Below are 23,626 nucleotides of genomic sequence, written 5' to 3'. Positions count from 1 at the left end.
ATAACATAACTGAACCATGTCGAACATGAACTAAACCATGACATGAATGAACCAAACCATGACTCCGAATTTTCAGTAATTTTGAATTGTGTGCAAAAGTAGGTATTTTTCGGAATAATTGACGGGAGTTTTATATCATAAAGAGGTATGTGATGTAACAGACAGTAAGCAAATGACTTTTTTTTATGCACGATAAACCAATAAGCAACTTTTAAATTTTGACATACGCAAGCACTATTCTGTGTAAAATTGTTAACTATATGATACAAATTTTGATGTACTAACATATTAACTATAGACAAAGATACTTACCAGCTTGAATTTATGGTCAGAAGTTCCTTTAACAAAATATCCGAATGTTTACATTTTGGCATTGATTGTCATCAAAAACACTTAACACCGTCATGTCAAACTTAACCAAACTATAACAAAATCACTGTACTAAACGCTCCTCGATATGACGAGGTTACTACCCGTGATGCTACTTCGAGATGAAGATGAAGATGAAGATTTAAAGAGTCTGTAAAAAGATACTGCACGAACATTCACAAATTAAAAACTGTGTTTTTAAGCAAGGCTAGTATTAAGCGGACGTATCATAACAAATTTGAAATCGTAACATATAATAGATGATAATAGAATAGGGTATATGAAACAATACTGTAACAATGATATACTAACAAATAACATATTATCAAATTAATATCATGTTCATTGATGTTTTTCGTACTCCTAATTCGAACAATAGATTTGCTTACAATGTCGTCCGATATTGATTAGATTTATCATTTTTCACAGCAATATCAAAACGGACAATGCGACAGTTTTTATCGATATTTTAAAAGTTTGGCTTCGAAGGAAATATGCAACACTTATTATCTTTTTATTAGGCAATAAGGCATACTAGAGAAATAACGTGTTGGAACAGTATTTCAACATTTTTTTTATATTTTACCACGCGAACCTACAACACCATGACAGAAAACGAAAAGCGGCGAAAAGACAAACAGCAATCTACACAACACTACATGGAAAACTGAGGAACATGAACCCTGACAATTACCAGGGATCTCAGGTTTAAAAGTTTACTGGCCTTGACAAGAATAGATAGATTTAGAATTCTAGAAAATTTCTTTTCCGAAAAATTCTATTAAGACTTTGATAGTCATACATTTTCACCTGCTAATAAGCAAACCACAAGATCATTTTAAAACACTAACTGAAATTTAAATGGAGTACAATAGACATAAAAAAGAGTGTTTTTCAATACTACTATATGTAATTGCCATTTATAAAGGACTTTCGGTGTATTGTTTCTATTGTACAAGCAAATACTTTATAGCAGGATAACAAAATAGTTTTACCGTCCAATATTTGAACTGGAAGTTAATATAAAAATATGTTAACTGGAAATATATAAACTCACGTGCGCTTACTCGAAACTTCATCACAAGTCTGATTCATTTACTTCATTATTCCGACTGAGCCTCTGTGAATCTTTAAAAGATGCATGGTTGTATAAAATAACAACAAAGTGAATTATAACATATTGCAATCATTGTTCAATCTCAAATGAAAGGTTGTTTATCCCACTTAGAATGTATAGTGTAACTCATAAACAGGACAGGAATTTGACAGTTTGTGTGTGTATTCGTCCAAATATGTCACCGTGCGTGGTGAGACACTTGAAAAATCAAAAGACAACATTTGGTTTCGGTTGAGATTATGAAAAATTACAAACGACTTCACGTCATGAATATAACATAAAAGAAATGGAGAAAAAAAAGAGAAAATGATAGACTATAAAGTTAATGCGCTCGAAGAGGTTTTTTGGATATACCTTTATCTGAAGCACACAAACTTAAACCCAAATGAATAACCATTCACCTGAGGTCAACTTTGCCTGCTGGAGTTGGAACCGTAATTTCTTAATAATTTTTAGGTTTATCAACGGAGAATTTAAGACAAGTATGTTATAATACATAAGTTGATCTCCAAAAAAAATCCACAGCTGAAACATAATGTAATACTTTCTCGAAATTAAATTACCTGGAAATTCCTCATCTTGATTTGGTATGTTGTTTGTAATTTCTGTAAGATTGAGAAATGTAATGACAAAAGCAAAAACACTCAGAAAGAATCAGTAATTAGTAGTACAATAAAACGTAACACACAATAAAGATTGATTTTAGCAGGATATACGTTGTCAATGATTCTTCTGTTTTAATATTGTAGTAAAAAACTTATATGTTTCTACTTAAAATTACTACTTCTATAATGTAAATTGAGTATTATATGTTAATAATAATAGTTCATCAACAACAGTTAATGCGAATACTGATTTATCATTGCATATACAAGCATGCTATGCAGAATAGGACACGATAAATATATATTCTTCATAGCATCTGTGATGAAGAGGGCTTCCAAAAATCATTGCATATATTGATCACTCAACATTTAATAGAAACCTTAGAAAGATGACTGTTTTATAAATAACTCCATTAAACGGTAAAAATCTAAGAGAAAAAAAGCTATACAAAATGCACGCCTTGATATTGGTAATTAACTTTATTGTCGAAATGCGCGTCTGGTGCACCAAAAATGGCGCCTTTAATGTTATTACTACTACTGGGTCAAGACCTCTACCGGTACACTACTAGTCTCTAAGAGTATCACCAGCCCAGGGTTTGTACTTCGGTACTGGCATGAAAATACAGATATTGTTTGAATGAAATTCGTTTTTATAAAATTTTGAAAATGATTTAAAATCAGGAATATATCTCCCTAGTGCAAAAGCTCTTATTCTTGTCCGGATTTGGCTTTACTTTAAGTGCATTTTGGTTTGATCATTCTCGTTTCAATTTTTGTATAAGTTTATTTTTTTTCAAATACTTTGGCCTCGAGCATCGCTTAAGAGACATTTGTTGTCGAAATGCGCATCTGATGCAGTAAAATTGGTACGGTGAATGTTATTAGATATATAATATTATGAAATATATTGTAAATATTATACTTGAAAAATTACCATCTTTGTTCAGAAAAAGAACACTGTTTATAATTCCAAATATCACTCCAAGGCAGACAAACACGAATTGTACTAAAATGATAACAAACTGAATCAGTCCTTATGATTATGCTATAGCAGAACTAATGAACGTTTCAGCGCATCTCATTAAAATGTATAGGGGTTTGGTTGGTATTCTGATTGTTGCTTCACCGTTACATTTACACTATACTAAATGTTTTTTAAAAGTACATGGAGAAAAATCGAGGTAAAATTAGTAATCACAATGTTTTAAATTTAATTTTTGAATTAAGAACAGGACCGAATATCATGCTTAGCTGTAAATGTTATAATTTTGTTTTAACATTCGTAGGTTTTCAATTTTTACTGATAAGTGACGATGCGTTTTGTTCAAGTGGAATTTAAAATACTGAAGATTATAATGGTAAACTTGCGGTAAATGTTGGTGCTTTGATATCACTAAATCTGTTTTCACATCTTCGAATGCTACGCATTGCCAGAAAAATGTTTGTCATGAATTACATAAACGATTGCAATAGTGAAGCAAACAATTGCCTTCTTTTTCGAAGCTTTTAAATTTACTTTAGTTTTTAAGGTATTCATAGTAGTCAACTTTTAGTTTCCGTTTGGTGTTTTGTGTGGTGTTATTTGTACTTTTATCTTTTATCTTTTCTTTGTCATATTCTTGTCCTTTTTGTATGAACATTTTTGATTCTCCCATGGAATGGTCTAACGTTGCTTAGTATTATTACTGTAGGTGACTCATGTTCACTAATTTTCAACTATGCTTTGTATACCAAAATTAATTATAAAATATCAAATACTTACAGGGACACCTTTTCTGGTGCAGCATGTTCGAAAACACCACGAGGGAGAAAAAAGTCACAGTAAATATGATAAAAAATATCCTCTTGCAAACTGAAAGTTAAATTGAAATAAGCGAAGTTATGGATATTTGTTATTGTGTTAATGCTTTAGTAAACAAAAAATAATTTGTAGATATTTACGTCAATTTCAATTTCAAATTCCCTTTTGTCCTGATGTACATGAGATAACGTAATATATTGAATCCCGTACTCTGGTTATGTATGTCTGGGAACTAGTAGTAACTACAAAAAAGACACTAACCGTATAGGAAAGTTTAAGATACGTTAAGAGTCAAATTTAAAAAAAAAATACGAGTTCATAGTTGTCAATGATAATAACCAAGCTGTGTTGGTTTGCTGTTTCAACGACTTTTACACTTTGTTCTTTTTTTTTTATACATATGAATAAACAGGATATGGGAAACGTTAATGAAACAACAACCCAAGAACAGGAAGAAATTACATGAAAAACAAAAGAAGGAACAAACAAAGAAAGAAACAAACAAACCCCAAAAACACTTTTTAGTAAGCTCTTTTAAATTGATTCAAAACTTTCTTTTTAAGCTTAGAGCTTGACATGTTGAATCGATACCTTGTCTATTGTTGGAGACCCGTATATTCAACTCGTTTGGTTTTTGTTTTTTTTTTTTGTGATTTTGGTTACCTTCGCATTGGTGTTTATACCGCCATCTGTTTTTTCCTTTATATATTGCAGTTCAGAATACTTCAGTATAACGATTTGTGGAGATTTACAAACACTCCATAATATAATACACACCTGACAGTTTAGTCTGGTTTCTTATGACCCTTATGATAAGTTTATTCACCATATCTGTAAAAAAATGTACACATCACTTCAAATTTCATGTAATAATATAACGTATACAGGCTTATATGTCAGAGCTGCTGTCAGTGTTCTGAACTTGGATGGACGTGTTAATTGTTTTAAGCATACCAAACGACATCTAATAGAATCATGTGCAAAACAGTGTAGCCGAGACCATTGATTGGCCCTCTAAAATATCCCATTGACTGGGTCAGATTAAGTGAACGTTCGTCTGTAACGCCCACAACTCACGACGTATTTATTATAGACATTTAAACTGTGGGGTCACCAAAGGGTCTCAACGCCTAAATAAAATAATTCGAAAAACTAATCAGGAATAACCTTTGTGTTTTGATTTATATTGAATACTTAAACGTTCTTTACTTGTGTTTTTGTTATGTTTTGATAATGAATTTTTATGATATCGGACGTTCTTTCAGCAAAAAGGATTTAACTGGCTTTAAAAGTTACAATGGATGTGTTGATTATTATCTTTTTTTCGGACGTCAAAGCGATTTAACAATTGCGGTTGTCCAATTATGTCATCTTTTAACTTTTATCTGGTCAAAATTTTATTTTAGAACGAATGCTTGATCAACTTTAAAAAGTGTGCTAACACAAAACATATAGACAAAATATACTTCTTTCCTGTCTTTTTCGTACTTGCAAGTTATTAGACAGTAAAAAGGCTATTTGGATCAAGCCTTGTGAAATTTGCATTTACGTTTTTGAATAGGTACAGTCAAGTTTAGCGATTGATAATTCATTGATAACATTCTGGCGTATCACAAACAAACAACTTGTAACGTCTCATTTCATTGGCCGAAAGATTTAAATACAACAACAATTGTAGTGTGCACGTGAATTGACACAGGTGACCGACAATGGAATGTACTACGTTACTACGAACGTAAAAAACAATGATTTTTGGTCGAAATAATTAAATAAGTATTTTGTGAATTTCAAATAGTGGGGTCGAAATATTATACTAATAATTTGTGTTAAGTAATATTCTTTATGCATGCAGCACTTGTACCATGTGTACCGCACTATGAAAAATATAAGGATAAAATAAAATACATGTGCCGCTTTTATACGGATGAATGTATGAACCACTTTAATTTCTTTCATATTGACGCTAGGTTATTATCCTGACAATGTCGTAGTTACTTATAATAAGGATCTCATAATACTGATCCATTTCAAATTTATGATGGGTTGCACATTCCTCTTTTATTGTTTTCATGCTATAAAACGAAAATAAAGTAGCTAAGCGTTTGGTCATTCAGAAATGACGTGTCATAAACGAGCAAATTGTCCCCGAAAGATCGTATCATGTGTGCACGTGAATATAGATGTACTATGCAATGTACTATCATGGTCACCACGAAATTCAAATGAATTCAGTGAAGGCATGTTGGTGTAAAAAGGTTTGAAATGTTTCATCGGCGAAGATTTTATTTTTGCATGTGTGGAACTAAAAAATAAATAAATACTTGTGAGAAATGTCGTAGTTTGTAAGGAACTATATAAATGTACTGTTTTCGATTTTAATTGGTTGAAAATTTATCCTTTAATTCAGTCATACCGTAAGAATAGAGCTTTGCATAACATTGTTGAACTATCCGCCAAAGTAAAGTGTGGCATGCGTGCGTATTAAAATGAAATACAAAATCATACATGTATGATAAACTTATAAACGAAATATTAAGAAATTAAGGATGACTACTGTAAAAGTATGTACAAAAATGGAGTCACCTTTTATCAATACATTTAGTGAATAACCACACTGTTTAAAACTGATTGTTTTCTATGCAACTATTTAAATATTTACAATATATAATTTTCAACCGAGGATAGCAAAACAGTTAATTATAAATTAAGAAAGTATATCGCTGGAGTTTATAAAGTACATTTCCTTCCACTGTGCCATGGTTTGCCATCTCCATTTTTTCTCTGAACAAAGCATGGCTGGTTACATGTTCTGAATTTACTTAGAATTTCGGGATTTTTTTTTCAAAATCAAGTAAACTAAATCAGAAACAAATCACACTATCCTAAAACTTATGAAAGAATATGAATAATGAACGTGACAGTTTATAACACAAACCCATTTACTATAAAAATCGAGCAATATCTTTAGTATGTAATTTGGTTATTTTTGTAGTTAAGTACGGTTTCATTTCAAGTACAACGTTAATTCATCAAGTCCATTGAATAAAAGATAAGGCAGGGTGAGCAACTTGACAAAAAAAAAGGCAGGATGACGATTTATGTAAAAAAATCGGGATAAACTAATAAATATAGTCAGGACCTAACAGACTGAAAAATAGAAAAACAGGACAGAGATAACAACTAAAAAAAATGCAGGACAAAATGTTTCATCCAAGTCCCCCACCCCCAATCAAAATAAAATGGTAGCTCCCTTAATCAAGAACCAATTGAGAGGAGACAGTTGAATTAAATATTTCGACGTGACTGTTAAGATTAAAGTTTAAAAATTTTCATGCACATGTATAAAAGCTAGAATTGCCATGGGATAATCAAGAACACAATCATGTACGTGAATATGACGATGGAAGTTTTTAACGACCTTGACCGGCTACGTGAATACTGATCAGTCCATTCAGCTTTATAGTACGCGTGTTCTATTTTCGCAGGTGTGAGGTCGAAGGTTTGAATTGACCAATGAAAACGGTCGTTCCTTAACGAGTTAATCTAATAAAGTTTGTTTGACTGATTATGTTGCACGACCTTTCGCTAAGCTTGGCCGCAGTTCAGTATAATGTATAGTTTGATGATCTTTTCTGCTAACTACTATACTTGTGAAAAACCCTTGGCAACAGAAACATATTCAGCTTTTTTTTTAATCGACCCAATTTACATAGTAATGGACGACTTCGTACATTTTATGATCGCAAATAAAATATGTATATAATATACTGTGCACTGTAGTACGTATATATACTGAGACCCTTTGGCAACCCCACAGTTTAAATGTTTATAATAAATACGTCGTGAGTTGTGGGCGTTACAGACGAACGTTCACCTAATCTGACCCAGTCAATGGGATATTTTAGAGGGCCAATCAATGGTCTCGGCTACACTGTTTTGCACATGATTCTATTGTGTCAGAAGATAAAATTGTAAATATGTATGCATATATAATTGGACATCATGCATTCACCATGCATACTTCTAAAATAAGGTGAAACTCATGAAAGTCCTTCAAAATTATGTATTAACCATTGTATCATGTTGTATCATTGCATCAATATACATTGACGATACATTTAATGACGACCAAGCATATACCAATCTTTGAATACAGAAAATTTATATTCCGAGCTACAGTTATAGAACTTTACCATCCGCACGTCGGAAGCTACAAATCCGTACACCTGTTGATATAAGAACCACGCAGATCATCACGAAAGAAAAATAACTTATCATACTCCACAGTAGCGATGACTTGGTACAATCAAAATCTGTGATTAAAAAAAACAAAACAATCATGACTTATCATTATAGAATAGTAGTGTGATTTGAATTTGACAGATTTGTCCTATTCTTATCTTGAATTTTTTACCGGTTCTAGATTTGCATGCATGTGAGATGCATAACCCTGTTAACACAGCCGGTCTTTCTCCGTTCTGGATTACTACGATTCCCATAGACTTTTCTCTTGATCTATATATTAAAAATGGTTTTAAGAGTATTGAACATAGGTGAACAATTATTTTCAAATGTAATTTGCATCTATTGACATGCCAATTTCAAGCCGATTCTTTGGAAATATTCAAAAAAGAAAAAGAAAAAAAAAAAAAAACAGAGGAATCAAAAATTCACGCATTAACATACACAAATTAAGGTTTAAACCCGTTTGTTTACTCACAGATTTTTAATCAAAACATAAAACTTACCAATCTGGCATAAAATATCTTTAGCAGTTTCATTATTTTCGCCTAAAAAGAAGATATTCCTATGCTCAATGTTTTTTTTATTTTCAAATACTGGTATTAAATATTGGCCTTAAGCATAATAAACTAGAAATGTGTCATTTTAGAAAAAATAAACAATTTCAATATATATAAAATCGTTTGATAATTTATGATATAGTACAATAGTGTGTATGCCACGTATAATGTACAGGTTACCAGATAAATGTAATACAAAGATTGTCTAGGTTGTGGTACATATACAGTAAACACTCAAGATACGATCACTTTGATTCTTACACCAACAGGCGTTTGTCAAGACTTATCTATATTTATTCCATTTAATAATATTATGATAAAACATTCATCCAAAAGCCCCAAAATTTGGAAAATTCTTTCAATTCGCTTTCGTATTGGATTCATTTTGTAGAAATGCATTTTCTACCACAGTCGTAAATTTTTGTTTTATAATTAAATTGCCCAACTAAAATGTAAATGGTTGAATTTTATTCCCGAGTTTTGTTTGAAATGTGAACAGTATCTATTGTGAAGAAATGACCATGAACGCAACTACTATATAACCAATTTAAACAGTCTAAAAAGCATGTCATTGGTAGATAAAGAAGATAACTAGCAGCTAAACATGTATCATTGAAATTTTTCTCAAGAATGTTTTTTTTCTTAATGTTAGTTGAAAATACAATCAAACCCTTTATTCTCAAGACAGATACTTCAACCGTAGCAATTTCCTTTCTTGTTCCATGCCTACATGTCCAATTTCCGTTAACACTATAATCTATGTAACCATTTACTTGAAATACAGTTTCATTTGTCGATTTATATTGGATTACACTGCTATTTTTATAGTACGGTTCACAATTGTTTGGCTGGCTTGGTGGTAAACAGTCAGCTTGTAATTTACCATTAGGATCACCAATATAAATGCTCAGGTGTAAATTATCAACTTTACAGGTTAACGTTAAAGTTGTTACGGTAACCTTCCAGGTAAAACATATATCATTCCTACAACTACTGATCACAACTGCAATATTTAAAAAACTGTTTCAGTATTAAGTTTTATAGCATATGAAACATTTTTTCTAAATTTACTTTATTTCGGCATATCATTTGAATAAAAATACTTACTGAACAACACATCTAAAACTACTTCATTTGATATATTATTGATGTTGGTCTTGACATATTTGGTACTTTGTGACAGATTTTTATTGAATATTGAATAACTCCCTCTCAAAGTGTTGATACATATATATGGTTTTCTCCAATCTTTTGACTTTGAATATTCCTCTTTTAAAATAATGAATACAGCACAATATTACTTTTTATATAAAGAAAAACAAAGCAGGAAGAGTCTTGATGAAAGTGTATGGTCTTCTTGTCAGAAACTGAATTTCAGGTATTAAGTATTTTATTACAATCAGTACACATTGAGCTTTAAATTTTAACGATATTAGTGGAAAATAGGCAAGATATGAGTTTATTTATATGACACTTTCAAAGAGTAAAAATAAAACAAAACAAAAGACTTATTGTAATCTTCAATGCATCTTTTGGTGTTATGTCATTTTAAACCAGTAGTTACTTACTGTACTACGGATTCCATGTGAAAATAGTACATACCAATCACTTCACTTGTACTTTGTACTATTGTGTAAAACAAAACTTACATTTCAATGCAAACAAAAATCTTTAGTTAAAAATAATGATATTTGAAGCATAGAAATGGATCTTTCATTTTTATATTTATTGGTTCTATATACAGAAGGAAAAAAAATTGCGCAATCTACTCTCATGTAAGTAATTTTTTACTATGCAAACAATTGGTAGTTGAAACTTTTACATGGGTACCAGAAGTGGTGGGAATTCATGCATACGGAGTGTTCTTATTTGAAATAAAAACCAAACTGGCAATGTTTTTTTTATTAAATGCTCGAGTTTACAAAAAATAATAAGAGAACAATTTGGTGGTCTAGGCGAACTTTTGTCCGTTGTAATTACAAAAAGTAAAATTTATGTTTCATTTTCTCAGAAATATTAAGCTTCATGGATTTTTTAATCACGAAATTATGCAAACATATCCGTGTCGTCGAATTTAAAATAACAATAAATGTCTATTGTTTTCTTTCAATGGATTGCTGTATCAATCACGTATACCCTATATTTAATTATGTTCATGGTGACATTTCTTTTATTTCCATTAAAAAAGAAAACAAATCCCCATAGGCTTCATCAATGAGAGTTTACTTTGAATGTCGTTTGTTTTGCAGAGTTTGGTAAAGATTGTCAACGTTTTATAACATGTTATTATATGACTATAAATTTTCTGTTTTCTCATTGTTTAAAATCATAGGAAATCCTCTTTGATAAAACATTTTATTCCACTGTTTAAACATATTGATAGTTTAATCAATACTTGATTGGTTGAGACTATCCCACGTGTCATTGAACAAATCTTCATATTCCATTCTAAAGATCATATTCCCCTCTGAAATGTCGGGATTACTTCGTGAGTCGTTACGCGCGGTTAATGTACATAACGTTTTGAACTTATTATTCTTCTTAAAATAGCGATAGCAAAAATCATTATCATGTTCAAATTTATTTCAGACGATAAAACAAAAAGACTTATAATTAAATTTTGATCCTTACTGTTTATCAATGGGTATGTCGTGTTTAGTTTGACTTACAAAAACAAGCGGATAAGAAAAAAAATGTATGCAAAATAATATTTAATGTATTGATAGTAAACAAAGCATAGGCAGTGGAATAAAACATTCATTTCCCTTTGCCCCGGGAGATATGAAGATTTGCTCATCCTCGAAAAATCATATTTTCCTCGGGCAGATCCCTCGGGAAATATGAATATTCTTGGGTGAACAAATCTTCATATCTCCCTCCGGCACGGGAAATAAATGTATATTATTCCACTGTTTAAACATATTGATAGTTTAATCAATATTTGATTGGTTGAGACTATCCCACGTGTCATTGAACAAATCTTCATATTCTATTCTGAGGATCATATTCTCCTCTGAAATGTCGGGATTACTTCGTGCGACGTTACGCGCGGTTAATGTACATAACGTTTTGAACTTCTTATTCTTCTTAAAATAGCGATAGCAAAAATCATTATCATGTTCAAATTTATTTCAGACGATAAAACAAAAAGACTTATAATTAAATTTTGATCCTTACTGTTTATCAATGGGTATGTCGTGTTTAGTTTGACTTACAAAAACAAGCGGATAAGAAAAAAAGATGTATGCAAAATAATATTTAATGTATTGATAGTAAACAAAGCATAGGCAGTGGAATAAAACATTCATTTCCCTTTGCCTCGGGAGATATGAAGATTTGCTCACCCTCGAAAAATCATATTTCCCTCGGGCAATGCCCTCGTGAAATATGAATATTCTAGGGGGAACAAATCTTCATATCTCCCTACGGCACAGGAAATAAATGTATAATATTCACCGCGGCAAAAATCACAAGAGGTACATAAGATTTGGAACAGCGTCCGTGTACCTAAATATAGATATTCCAAGGCAACGTCAATGACGTAGGTTTATGACGTCATGTAAATTCCGTTTTTTTTTCTTTTACTTCTCAGTTAGAAAGCAGGTCACGGTTTGACCCCAAGTCTATCAGCAACAATAGTCACGTGACCGTGAAAATTCTGTACAACTACGGATGAGACAAACCTCACTTTTACTCACTAAAATACCACTGTCATAGTAAAAACTTATTGATCAAAATAATCTTGAATATACATAGTTTTAACTCGTCAAAACTTACACATCAACTCAAAGTCCTTTATTCTTTATTTTATCTTCAAACTTGAAGTTTGTGTGAAAATTGTCAAGGCTCCTGATCGAAAAATCTAAATATTTTCGAGGAAACTAAAAATGATGGGCTGAATTTAAATTTACGTTAATAAAGCATCTCATTTAGACAAACACTCGATATGAATATCTAGGCAATACAGTTTTGGAATAGCAAACCTCAAGTTATGTTCAACACGAAGCGGTGGTTTTTTTGCCGATTTGTGCAAGTGGTTATCTCCCCTTGATATCACCAGTCAAAAATAAAAACCCACCAAAATGAATAAAAAGGAGTTTATTTTACAAAAATCAAGAAGGAAATGAAAGAAAGTCGATTAACAACTATGTTATTATAATATTAAGAAGAGATACTTCTCTACTTTTCAGAGAAGGATTACAGGTAAAAATTAAAAGACAAAAAATTGGTAAAAATTAGATCTAGAAACCTAGCTGAATTGATATAAATTAGCCCTGGCTGATGAAATTTACTTTCAGTTTGTAATTTTTTATAATAGGATATGGGATCACTCCTAATGTAACTACTTCTAACAATGTTTAATTCAATAAAACATACTGTATACAATTTAAATAATCTTTCTGAAAAAAAATAGTACTGACGATTTATATTTTATATTTTAATAAAGTGGGACCAAGAGTCACAATTTAGTTTCTTCAAAGTGAAAAAGCCTTTTAACTCAAGCTTATGTTTCTTAGTTGAACAGTACAGTACTGCCTAGAAAATATCATACAGAAAAAGGATAAGTTTACAAAAAAAATGACAAAAATTCTGAAAAGAAAAAAGGCTTAAAATTATAAGTGAAAGTGACATAATTCTGAATTTTAAAATCATTATTATGTAAAATTTAACTATTAGATTAGCTAGCACAGTAGCCCTTGTCCAATTTCTCAGGGTATTTTATAGTCCAAATAATTATGACGTCTTGGAAGGCTATTTTAAACTTTTGCATTTTATAGATTATGAAAGTAAACATTTTGAAAAAAAATTGGGGCTTCTTCTCTTCAGGTTGCTGTATCTGCTGCTCTACATATTTATAATAAAACTAAAGTATTGTATATTTTACCTGAATAATTGGATATTAATCTCAGAAATGAAAGTTGGCATGACAAATCTTGTGCATTTTACTTTAATAATGATCAATGATGATTAAATTTGACAAGATTTTGCCATTTGAATAAATTCAATTTTGTTAGCACACATCTCTATAAATTAATCTCTTGTTTGACTTGAAAAGCTAGTGTTTGCTCTTATTAATGTAGCTTACTTAGTAAAGAGATAATTGATAAGCAAGGTTTTTAACTTATAAAATATAAATACTATACTATTAACTGACCTGCATTTCCTTTTTTCATATGTTTTTTCCTCCAGAAATTGTCTTTGCAATGCATTTTCTATTGCTATTTTTGTGCTTTTGTTTATCCATAGGCCACCATTAATTTGTCATATTTGCTTCCAGTATAAATGAAATTTTCTTAGACCTATAGTTTCAAACGCCATAAAGAAGAACTTTGTTTGTTGTTTCACTTGTCCAATGTGTAAATTTTCACTATGCACATGACCCTGACACATATTTTGTAAACGTTATATATGACGTATGTTAAAAAAGAAAACAATGTCACCGTCAATTTGTGTAGGGGATCAAAAAGGGGTTTAATTACTTTAAAATGGAGATATCGTATGGAATTGTGAAAAACAACAGTTTTTAATCACAATTTCATTCATATCTATAATAAAATCAGTATTTTATAATAGAGTACTTTGGAAACAGGTACAATGAAAAGAAGTTCAACTTTACTGTTTTGAAGTAGAAACGCAGCCAAAACCAGGTACAAATTGACATGACTGGTGGTCACCAAAATTGATGTATAATAGTAAAAAATGATGGCTACATAATTGTGTAGAAATTTGAAATAGGTTACCCGGTTTCATTTAAGATTTTTAACGTTCTATTCCGTATTTGGATACGCAAACGTCAAGTTATATAAATTCGATGTTTTTGGCGAACAAAAAAGATGGCTGATCATTTTTAGAACGGACAGGATAATGTAATAGCAAATAAAAGTTATTTTCGACAATGTTTCAATGTCGTATTGAAACTATATTGTTCCCAAAATCTACAAACTTTAAAAATCAATTATAATAAAAGCATGACAAGTTGAAAAAAATAGTTTAAACGTAGATTTTTTAGCCGATTTATTTCGCGGACTTTTTGACGTCACCGACGACTGTAGCGCCACCTAAATAATTCCCCCTGCTATTGTTGCTGATAGAGCTTGACGACAACGGACGTTTCCAAGAACTTGCTTTCCAACTGTTCTTGTTTTCGGTTTTTTTTTCTCTTCTTCTTGTTTTTTGTTGTATTTTTTTTTAGTAAACTTTATTGAATATTTCAACTTATGAAAATTAGCAACTGCAAAAGCAAATGATATATTTAGTATAAAAACAGGAGCAGTTTTAAAAGTATCTTGATCAAATACTAGAAAATTGGAGTCATATAATAAAACAATTGTTGACTTTTGATTTCAGTTGATACATGTACAATGATTTATCAACGCCAGAGATATGACATTCACCCTCGGCCGTTGGCCTCGGTGAATATCATATCTCTGGGGTTGATAAATCATTGTATCAACCTCATCAAAAGTCAATAATTGTATAATGTATCTGTTTAATTGTTAAGATATATACTCATATAAACATGTTAATATGGAATGGTTGTTTTCTTACCGTTTATGTAAAATAGAACGAGTAGTGTTATTGTTCTTTGAACACCCTTTACCATCTGTGACTAATTATCTATATTGACTGCAAAATATGAGAAAATTCATTATATTCATTATTTATTTTAGTTAGCATCCTTTATAAAGAAAAGTACAGCTTTTCCGGAACATCTGTTCACAACGCAGTAAAAAAAAAATCGGTAATAAAGTAAGCCACATAATAGCTGAACAAAATCATTCAATATTTAAACACGACTTCCGATATATTTGGATATTCAAGACAAAATGTGGATGTAAGTTTTCGTTTGTCCGTTACACACATCCCCATATATCCTTATGTTCATTATAATTTTCATAAGCAAATAATTTCAACACAGGCGTAATTGACGAGAATTTGCTTTGGTTATGGTTCTTTTTGTTTGGATAGCGATCGTTATCAGATATAATATGATTTATCTGTTTATTTCTTGATCTAAATTGTAAGTAGATAAAAAACAATGTCTGTATATCTTTTTTCTTACCTTTAACCGAAAATCAACGAGTACTGTACAGATCTGTAGTTGTTCATTAAATATATGATACCTATTGCCACCTTGAATTCTATCTTGGCCCATGAAATGGCATAATAAACAAAACTAAATGAATAACTTATAGTTATGCATCTTATGAATAAGGCATATCTTCAGCAAAAACGGAAAATTCTCATGAAAACGTTATTTTCCATGACAATTAAAAATATTAACATATATAAGTACATCAATTTATTTTGAAAATAAAAAAAAACCTCATGAATTATTTCTTTACTAAAGTGATTTTTTAGTCTTACACGTGGGCTGGTGAACTAAACCCAACACATTCGTAAATTCATGTTATTTTCACTCTTATGCATTGAGAATCACGTCAAATGGTCATAGTCAAACAGGAATTGCTAACCCTTTGAAAACAACTACGTTTACCCATACTTTGGATGTGTTTTGTAAAGCTCTATCGTTAGTTTTCCATGTAGTAATTTTAGGACAAAATTTAGGTTTTTTTGCATCGTGGTGTTGTTAATCTTTCTTCGATTTATCGTGTGGTACTCTCCTCCGAACATGAAATTAGCGATATCAAAAGGAGCAATAAAACTCTATAGGTCGAAGAGAAAACGTACAACGTCATCGCAAAAAGAAAACAAACATTAGTTCAGAAAATTCTACACAGTGTCGTGTTCTTTCGTTTTCAAAAAAAAAAGGAAAATGTAAAATATTAAAAGCAGCATTTGGGTACTCGATTCCAATGTTCCAATGATGGTCTAACATTTTCTAAGGTATGTATTAATTTGGGATTTTGGCAAATATATTCGTAGAGTAACTGCATGAACTAGAAGTTTATTACAGTTGAAATAATATAGCATGCAAAACAAGAGTTTAAATGCCTTGCTTGCAAACTTTGTTTGGTTGTTTGCTCTGACATTGTAATTAAGAGTGACACCTGAATTCAATGGGTAGGCGGAGTAACAGTCTGTTTACTATAATATATACAAAGGTTTGATTGATCAGTGAATATCAAAATTGTTTCCAGTTAGGCACTTGAAAGAGAAAAAGAAGCATGAACAAAGGGGTACAGGAAAGGTAAAGTTAACTAATTTTAAAATTGATTAAAAATCAAAGTAATGAAGTACTGAACATCGGATGACCGCAAGTTCTTGTGGATGATCAAAAGCACTTGACACAGAAAAAATCACATCTCTATACCTGAAACTGAGGTCAATGTACAAAGATATATTTTTTTCTGAGACAAGTTCGTGCGTGGATGATGAATAAATGACATGAAATTCAACCTCACCGTAATAACTATTATATTGTACTGATACAAATCAGTATATACTGGTTTGTTGTTATATATTATATCAATATAACAGTTATATGTAAATATAATATTCATCCATTTGTATATCATTCTATTCTACTATTCTAATAATAGTGCAGTGCAAGTGCATGGTGGACACTCTTCTGTAAAAATTCGATTTTTCTAAAAGATTGGATATGAGTAGGCATTCATATTTTCCCGCAAAAACAATAACAGAGTTACCGGTCCTTTCCGGGATTGTCTCAAAACGTTCTTGAGATATTCTTCCGCATGCTTTAACACAATTTTTCGGTACGTGTGCATAGATATTATCAATGATTTTTTACTTATATATATATATCTAACGACAAAACATTTTCATATTATTAATTTATGTTCTAAACAAAAATATTTTTATCAGTATTCATTGACGAGATGTATTTATAACAAACGATATGGAATGTTAGTTTGCACTCGTTAATATCGCGTATCTATCAAGTTTATAGATCGGTTACAAACCCAAAACGAAAGTTACGTAATGGAAATCTAGGCGATAGCAATACATCGGAATGCCCTCACGGTCATCGCGATGTAAAAACGTAAAGCATGAGCAGTTTTAATGTCACATTTTAATTCAAATTATAATGTTGACATGAAATATTATTTCTTGTTACTTATTACAGAGACATATAATACATATTACATGTATGTCTCTGCTAATTACGTGACATTTTGTACTTTAATAAACTACTGTATATATTCTACAAGAAACAAAAAAATATTTACCAACTTTTATCTAAAATAAAAATAGTATCACAATCTTATCTGGCAAAATTGTCCTACTTTGAATATTTGCTATTCGTTTTTGGTCCCTTATGATCATAAATCCCCCGACGCGTTTTTCCATCTCCATCCCTGGCTTTCAAATGTTAAGGACTGAGCGTTTTGATGAAGGTAAATCCAGAGAGAGAGAGAAAAAAAAACGATTCGGACGGACGGAAATCATAAAGTGTAAATTTATTTTTGTTCATTGTTGAAGTACGTGATGAACTGTAGTTGTTTACATCATTGTCCGTTTTTTTGTTGTTGTTGGAAATAATACATTGTACGACATCTCCTTATCATTATATTAGCTTGTTGGCCTTGAGATATTGTTTGTATTTATACTTAGTCTACTTGTAACTTTGATTGTAATGTACATGATTCTGATTTTTTTTTTTCAGAAATGTACATGGTCTTTTTCGAACGTATTTATTTGCACGCTCTTATTTTCAGAAATGAAAATGAACAGGTAAAATGAACAGCAATATAAAATATACAAATAAATCCAAAGGAAATGAAACAAGAAAATTAAATCTTATGTCATTCTGATGATTGATTGTGTATACTGTAGTTCGGAATGCGAAAAGGATTCAAAACTTAAAAGTTTCTGATACTAGATTTAGGTTCTTTAGACCGTTAGCAACTGCTGATATGAAATTGGTTATTTCAGTATTTACATTCTGTACAATGATACTGGATAATTCTTCCTGGTTGAATGATAGATCTACAGCTATCGATCATTCTGAGTAGACATGTTCTTATTATCATTAATATGATGCTTTTTTTTTCAAATTCAGCTCGTGTAAAACTGAAACAATTAGAAAATATTAAAAAATAGTAACGCCACGAACTTTTGTCAAACCTGAAAACATTACGATTGCTTACCTTATATGTTTGTTCAAATCATGTCATTGTTCCGACTGGTATAATCGTACGATCGATTTTAAAGTTCTGTATCACATTACAAACTACCCAAGCAAAACAAGCAAAACAAAGTTGTTTCATTAAACGACGGAAGTGGTTAAAATCGTTGCACATGAGCACATCTTAAATACCAACTTGTTTTTGTAGCAACTTTGAGGTTAGTTTTTCCTTACTTGTTTCAAAAATACACTGGTAAATCTGTGTTGTTTAAAATATATGTATATATAACAATCTATTTTATTAATGATAGCTACCTCTTTTAAGCAAATAACATTTTTCTGTATTGTTTACTTTCGTTTTCCTGAATAATGCGTAGCATTTAACAACTAAGAAGTTTTGATTGTCGAAAGAGACACTTTAACTTAAATGTATGTATGCAACAATAAAATGAAGTTGATGTGTTGAAACATTTGTTGCCAGTGAATTTCCTGTCCTTATCGAGCTGTTTTGATTACTTGTTACATAAAATGAATGTAAAATTATTATGAAGTGAATGCTTTCGTAAACATGGATAGTTAAAAAGTATTTATAAAAGTGTTCATAGATATTTTGTATGGACGTTTGAGTTTACTTTGGTCTAAGGCGTACCTAAAGTGAATTATTCAAGACGTACTTATAGATATAAAAGAAGGAGATGTAGTATGATTGCCAATGAGACAACTATCCACCAAAGTTCAAATGAAGTGGATGTATATGATAACCTAAACTTAAATTTAAAGAAATAAAAAAAAATGAAATAATAAAAACTATTAATAGACAGCTCTCTCACATGCAAAAAATCCATAACTGTAGAATATAAGGGCATATATACTACAAGCATGGGGACATTCTACAGCATCCACACAGCACGAGCAACAAATCCTGCAATCAATATAAAAAAATAAGGAGCTTAAAGAGCTCATATTGTAATCGGTACCATAATACTGTGGAATGAAATTTATCAATGTACAAACTTTTTGTATGCAAGAGAATTTCAAGTCCGCTGATTGGATTCGTGTTGAAGGTGTCATTTACTTTAAACAATTAATATATTGAGATCACATACTGTACCATCATTATCTGCTAGGAATGAAGCCATTGATAACTACAAAATATTTAATGGGTATTAATTGTGCTGATAGTTATGTCACCCTGACGGAGGTCGGGTGACATATTGTTATTGTTCCATTATTTTTTTTATTTATACTTATTATTATTATTATTCTAGTTAATTTTTTTTGTTATAGTGACCTTCATCTTAGATACCTTTACCATGTTCACTATGCTTGCTGTAATTGTATTTATTGTACACATGTCGTTTACGTTTAATGGTTTAGGTAAGTTTTACTATACACTTATTGCATATGAAAACCTTCATTCTGAGTAATGATAATATCGAAACTACAAATGTTTAAAACCAAAACAAGAATAACACATTAAATTACACTAGTATAGTTACATGTAACTCGATTTATTGCTGCTTCGTAGTGTAATAAATTTTCTGGGTGATTTAAGCTTTAATTCAATTAAACGGACGATATTTAAAAACAAACGTTTTTTCTGGAAGGTTAATTTAGGTTAAAAGTGTGTGCAGTGTAACATATATTTGTCGAATGTGTTAATCTCTGATTGTTCCATAATAATATGATATTAAGACAACACAGTATTCTATTTTCACTGAAATAAATATAAACATGTAGTCTGTCAGTATACAACCTGTATTCTTTATTACCTTGAACCCGACATATGTGAATGAACATGGGCTTTGCTCATTGTTGAAGGCCGTATGGTGACCTATAGTTGTTAATTTCTGTGTCATTTGGTCTCTGGTGGAGAGTTGTTTCATTGGCAATCATACCACATCTTTTTATTTATTTTTTTTTTATATATTTCATGAATTATCTTAAAAATAAACATGTTTTACTTCTACATATTTGCAGGAAAAAATCTTTCAAAATCCATTTAAGGAAATCAACACTATTTTTCTTAACATATGTTATTCTACGAGTTATACGAACTCTGACTGTTAATTTTATAATTTTGGGTCAATAATAATACAGCTAAAAGTAAATTTCATAAAATTTAATTATGCAAGTGATCAGTGCTTTATTGTTTTATGAAAAAATCTACTTGATTCTACCTTTTTAATTCGAGCAGCTGTGAAACCGCGTGTAATTTTCCTGCCATTCTCTTTAAGCTGTCATTTAAGTAACATTTTGCTACTCTCATAGATCAATTTTATTTTTAAGTGTGCAATTTGTGTTAGGAAACACAATCACAATAATAATTTGTATTGTCTTCTTTACTTCAGGTTCATCAAGTACTTTTCATTCTTGCCTAACATGGACAATTAAAGGATTCAATTTGGAACTCGTATGCAGAGTTAGTAATATATCTTATCCCCTTTATTTTCGTGATACTGAAGGGGAGGTCGTTGGAATATGCACGAAAAACGATTGTCTTTCATTCCATAATTACGGAAGAATTGAAACTAATTTTAAAACTTCTGAGGTTATTATGACTATACAGGAAATTCAACAAAAATATGTGAATGGAATATGGACGTGTATGAATGGGAAACATAAGTTTCAGACAGAGGTTTCTACATTAAAGGGTAATGAATATATATGTTAACATAGATGATTTGTTAAGGTAAACTGACAGGTTATTACGAAAGCCTATTAGGGTCACACAAAAAAAAAATTTATATCTCGTAATTATGTGATAATTATCTCGTAATTACAAGATAAAAAACTTCTTATCTCTTGATAACGGGATAGTTTTCTCGTAATTACGCGATGATTATCTCGTAATTACGAGATAACTATCTCGTAATTACGAGATAACTATCGCGTAATTACGAGATAAAAAATGATTATCTCGAAATTACGCGATAGTTTTCTCGTAATTACGCGATGATTAACTCGTAATTACGAGATAAAAATCTTATCTCGTAATTACGTGATAGTTTTCTCGTAATTACGCGATAATTATCTCGTAATTAAGCGATAGTTTTCTCGTAATTACGCGATAATTTTCTCGTAATTACGCGATAGGTTCTCGTAATTACGAGATAAATATTCTGTTTTTGTTACCCTAATAGGCTTTCGTAGGTTATACCTATTTCAATATTACATATTTTTTTTTGTAACGAGACATCGATTTCGTTGTGTGTTATTTCTGTCTTCAGCAAAGCGACAGACAAGTTATTATTCCTATTCTCCTTTGCCTGAATTGATATACCGCAGATTTTTATTCCTATGTCATAGACCTTTTCAATGACTGTGTACTCCGACAGTTGGCAACGACAATTTTAGTTCATTTGTATGTTTCGGAGTTTAGTGTGGCGTCCATTTCGCCTAACTAGTTTACATTATTGTTAAGGGGCCAACTGAAGCGGGATTTTCTCGCTTCGTTGAAGACCCATTGGTGGCCTATGGATGTTTTCTGCTCTTTTTTTGTTGGGTTGTTGTCTGTTTGACACATTTCCCGTTTTCTTTCTCTTTTCTATATATATGCTACATGTATACTTATCACACCGATATTTTTCTTCTTTTATGGTTGTAAAACTTTTGTTGATAAAAATTCACGTTTATTTTTTGACTGATTATAAGAAATGAGGGGGTGGAAAGGGGGGTACCTTTCTTCTTTCTCCCGCCCCACGTTTCCTTTCTCCCGCCCCCTCTCTCCTTTCTCCCGCCCCTCTGCTTCCATCTTCCACCTTAACAACCGTCTTTTTTCAGATCAATCGATTTTAATACAAATTTGAATTAATATATGACCATATATAGGTGGCTTAGGTCTTTATTAAAGCATATACTGATTTTACGAACAAGGCCTGCCTCCGACTCGTACGCAAATTAATACACAATGTTGGAATGTTGTCAATGGTGCATTGTGCATGCCTCAATGTCAAGAAACTCATTTTTGATATGTATGGTCATGTATGAGGATCATGAAATTAGACATAGTTTTTTAGTGTCATCTCTATTTTTCCCTGTCCTCGAGAACCCCTTACTTTGTATGGTCAAGTGGATAACGTAAATATTTTAAGGTGACCTGGAAAACGCGTTAAGTACATGTAATATTGTTTAGAGGAGGGAGTGTATCTCTCTGACATTGTCAGCATCCCTTCTTTTTAAATTTGTAGAAGAACGCCAAATACTTAGAGGAAACAGATACCCACATGTAAAGGCATAAGACAAGAAAACTAATGAAACCTGTGTACATATATCTGGCCTTAAATATTTGTCTAAGTTTTGCTATAAAATATAATATAATATGTACAGAATTAATAGAAATCCATCAAGTGTCTTGGTTTTTTAATAGTTCTCCCACGTCTCGTCCTTTCACAGCTCAGTACAGTCAGTACAATTTCCTCTTCCTCAAACGTCTCGCTAACTTTTTCATTAATCGTCATTGTATCAGTCTGAAGAGAGCTGGTCAGCCTATTGTAAATCTCCTCATCTAATGTATATACAACCTGACCAGGTAACAAAGGGGGTATTACACTTTCTAATATACAATTAAGTGGTATATCTCTTTGCATGTCTTTATTAAATTCAAGGCCATCATTTTCTTTATACAGAATCGCTTTGCACACTTTGTCAGTTTCAAAAACACGTTCAGTGAGACTTCCGAGAGACAACTGGTCATCCAACATGACCGCCACCAAATCATTTTCATCATAAATATAGTCTATAAACACTGGTCCGGCGGGTTCATTTGAACTTTGCAATTGATCAATTGTGCGTGGTTCTGTAAGTGACGGGTTTTCAGCTGTTTCGTTGATTCTAATGTCGGTAACAGACAGATCTATCGATGCATATTTAGGT

General features: G+C 31.2%; 2 protein-coding genes across 6 annotated transcripts in view; one reads left to right on the top strand and one right to left on the bottom strand.

Annotated features, from left to right (window-relative positions):
• The window catches only part of LOC127705818 (uncharacterized), a 29,289-nt gene extending 10,450 nt beyond the window's left edge, over positions 1–18,839 (bottom strand). Inside the window, exons 1-11 of one of the 5 annotated variants that reach the window (XR_007984040.1) lie at positions 15,761–18,836; positions 15,247–15,324; positions 10,266–10,323; positions 9,368–9,700; positions 8,644–8,685; positions 8,089–8,208; positions 4,673–4,726; positions 3,857–3,946; positions 3,029–3,100; positions 2,050–2,091; positions 1,427–1,497 (exon numbers count right to left, since the gene is read on the bottom strand). Coding sequence is in view for 1 of the 5 variants with exons in the window: in XM_052210173.1 (XP_052066133.1) it covers positions 1,448–1,497; positions 2,050–2,091; positions 3,029–3,100; positions 3,857–3,946; positions 4,673–4,726; positions 8,089–8,208; positions 8,644–8,685; positions 9,368–9,700; positions 15,247–15,301 (858 nt within the window). In the remaining 4 variants the exon portion in view is untranslated. Of the gene's footprint in view, positions 1–1,426; positions 1,498–2,049; positions 2,092–3,028; positions 3,101–3,856; positions 3,947–4,672; positions 4,727–8,088; positions 8,209–8,643; positions 8,686–9,367; positions 10,324–15,246; positions 15,735–15,760 lie in introns of those variants that run through there. The other 4 variants (XR_007984039.1, XR_007984038.1, XR_007984037.1 and 1 more) reach the window with 4 other exon arrangements.
• A 2,269-nt stretch (positions 18,840–21,108) lies between these two features.
• LOC127705814 (uncharacterized) overlaps positions 21,109–23,626 on the top strand; it is a 36,786-nt gene continuing 34,268 nt past the window's right edge. The window contains exon 1 of the mRNA XM_052210166.1: positions 21,109–21,405. Coding sequence (XP_052066126.1) covers positions 21,309–21,405 — 97 coding nt within the window. The 5' untranslated portion in view covers positions 21,109–21,308. The remainder of the gene's footprint in view (positions 21,406–23,626) is intronic.

This window comes from Mytilus californianus, unplaced genomic scaffold, assembly GCF_021869535.1.
Source record: "Mytilus californianus isolate M0D057914Y unplaced genomic scaffold, xbMytCali1.0.p SCAF_6, whole genome shotgun sequence".
Classification (NCBI taxonomy): Eukaryota; Metazoa; Mollusca; class Bivalvia; order Mytilida; family Mytilidae; genus Mytilus; species Mytilus californianus.
This window is presented reverse-complemented; position numbering and strand designations above follow the sequence as displayed.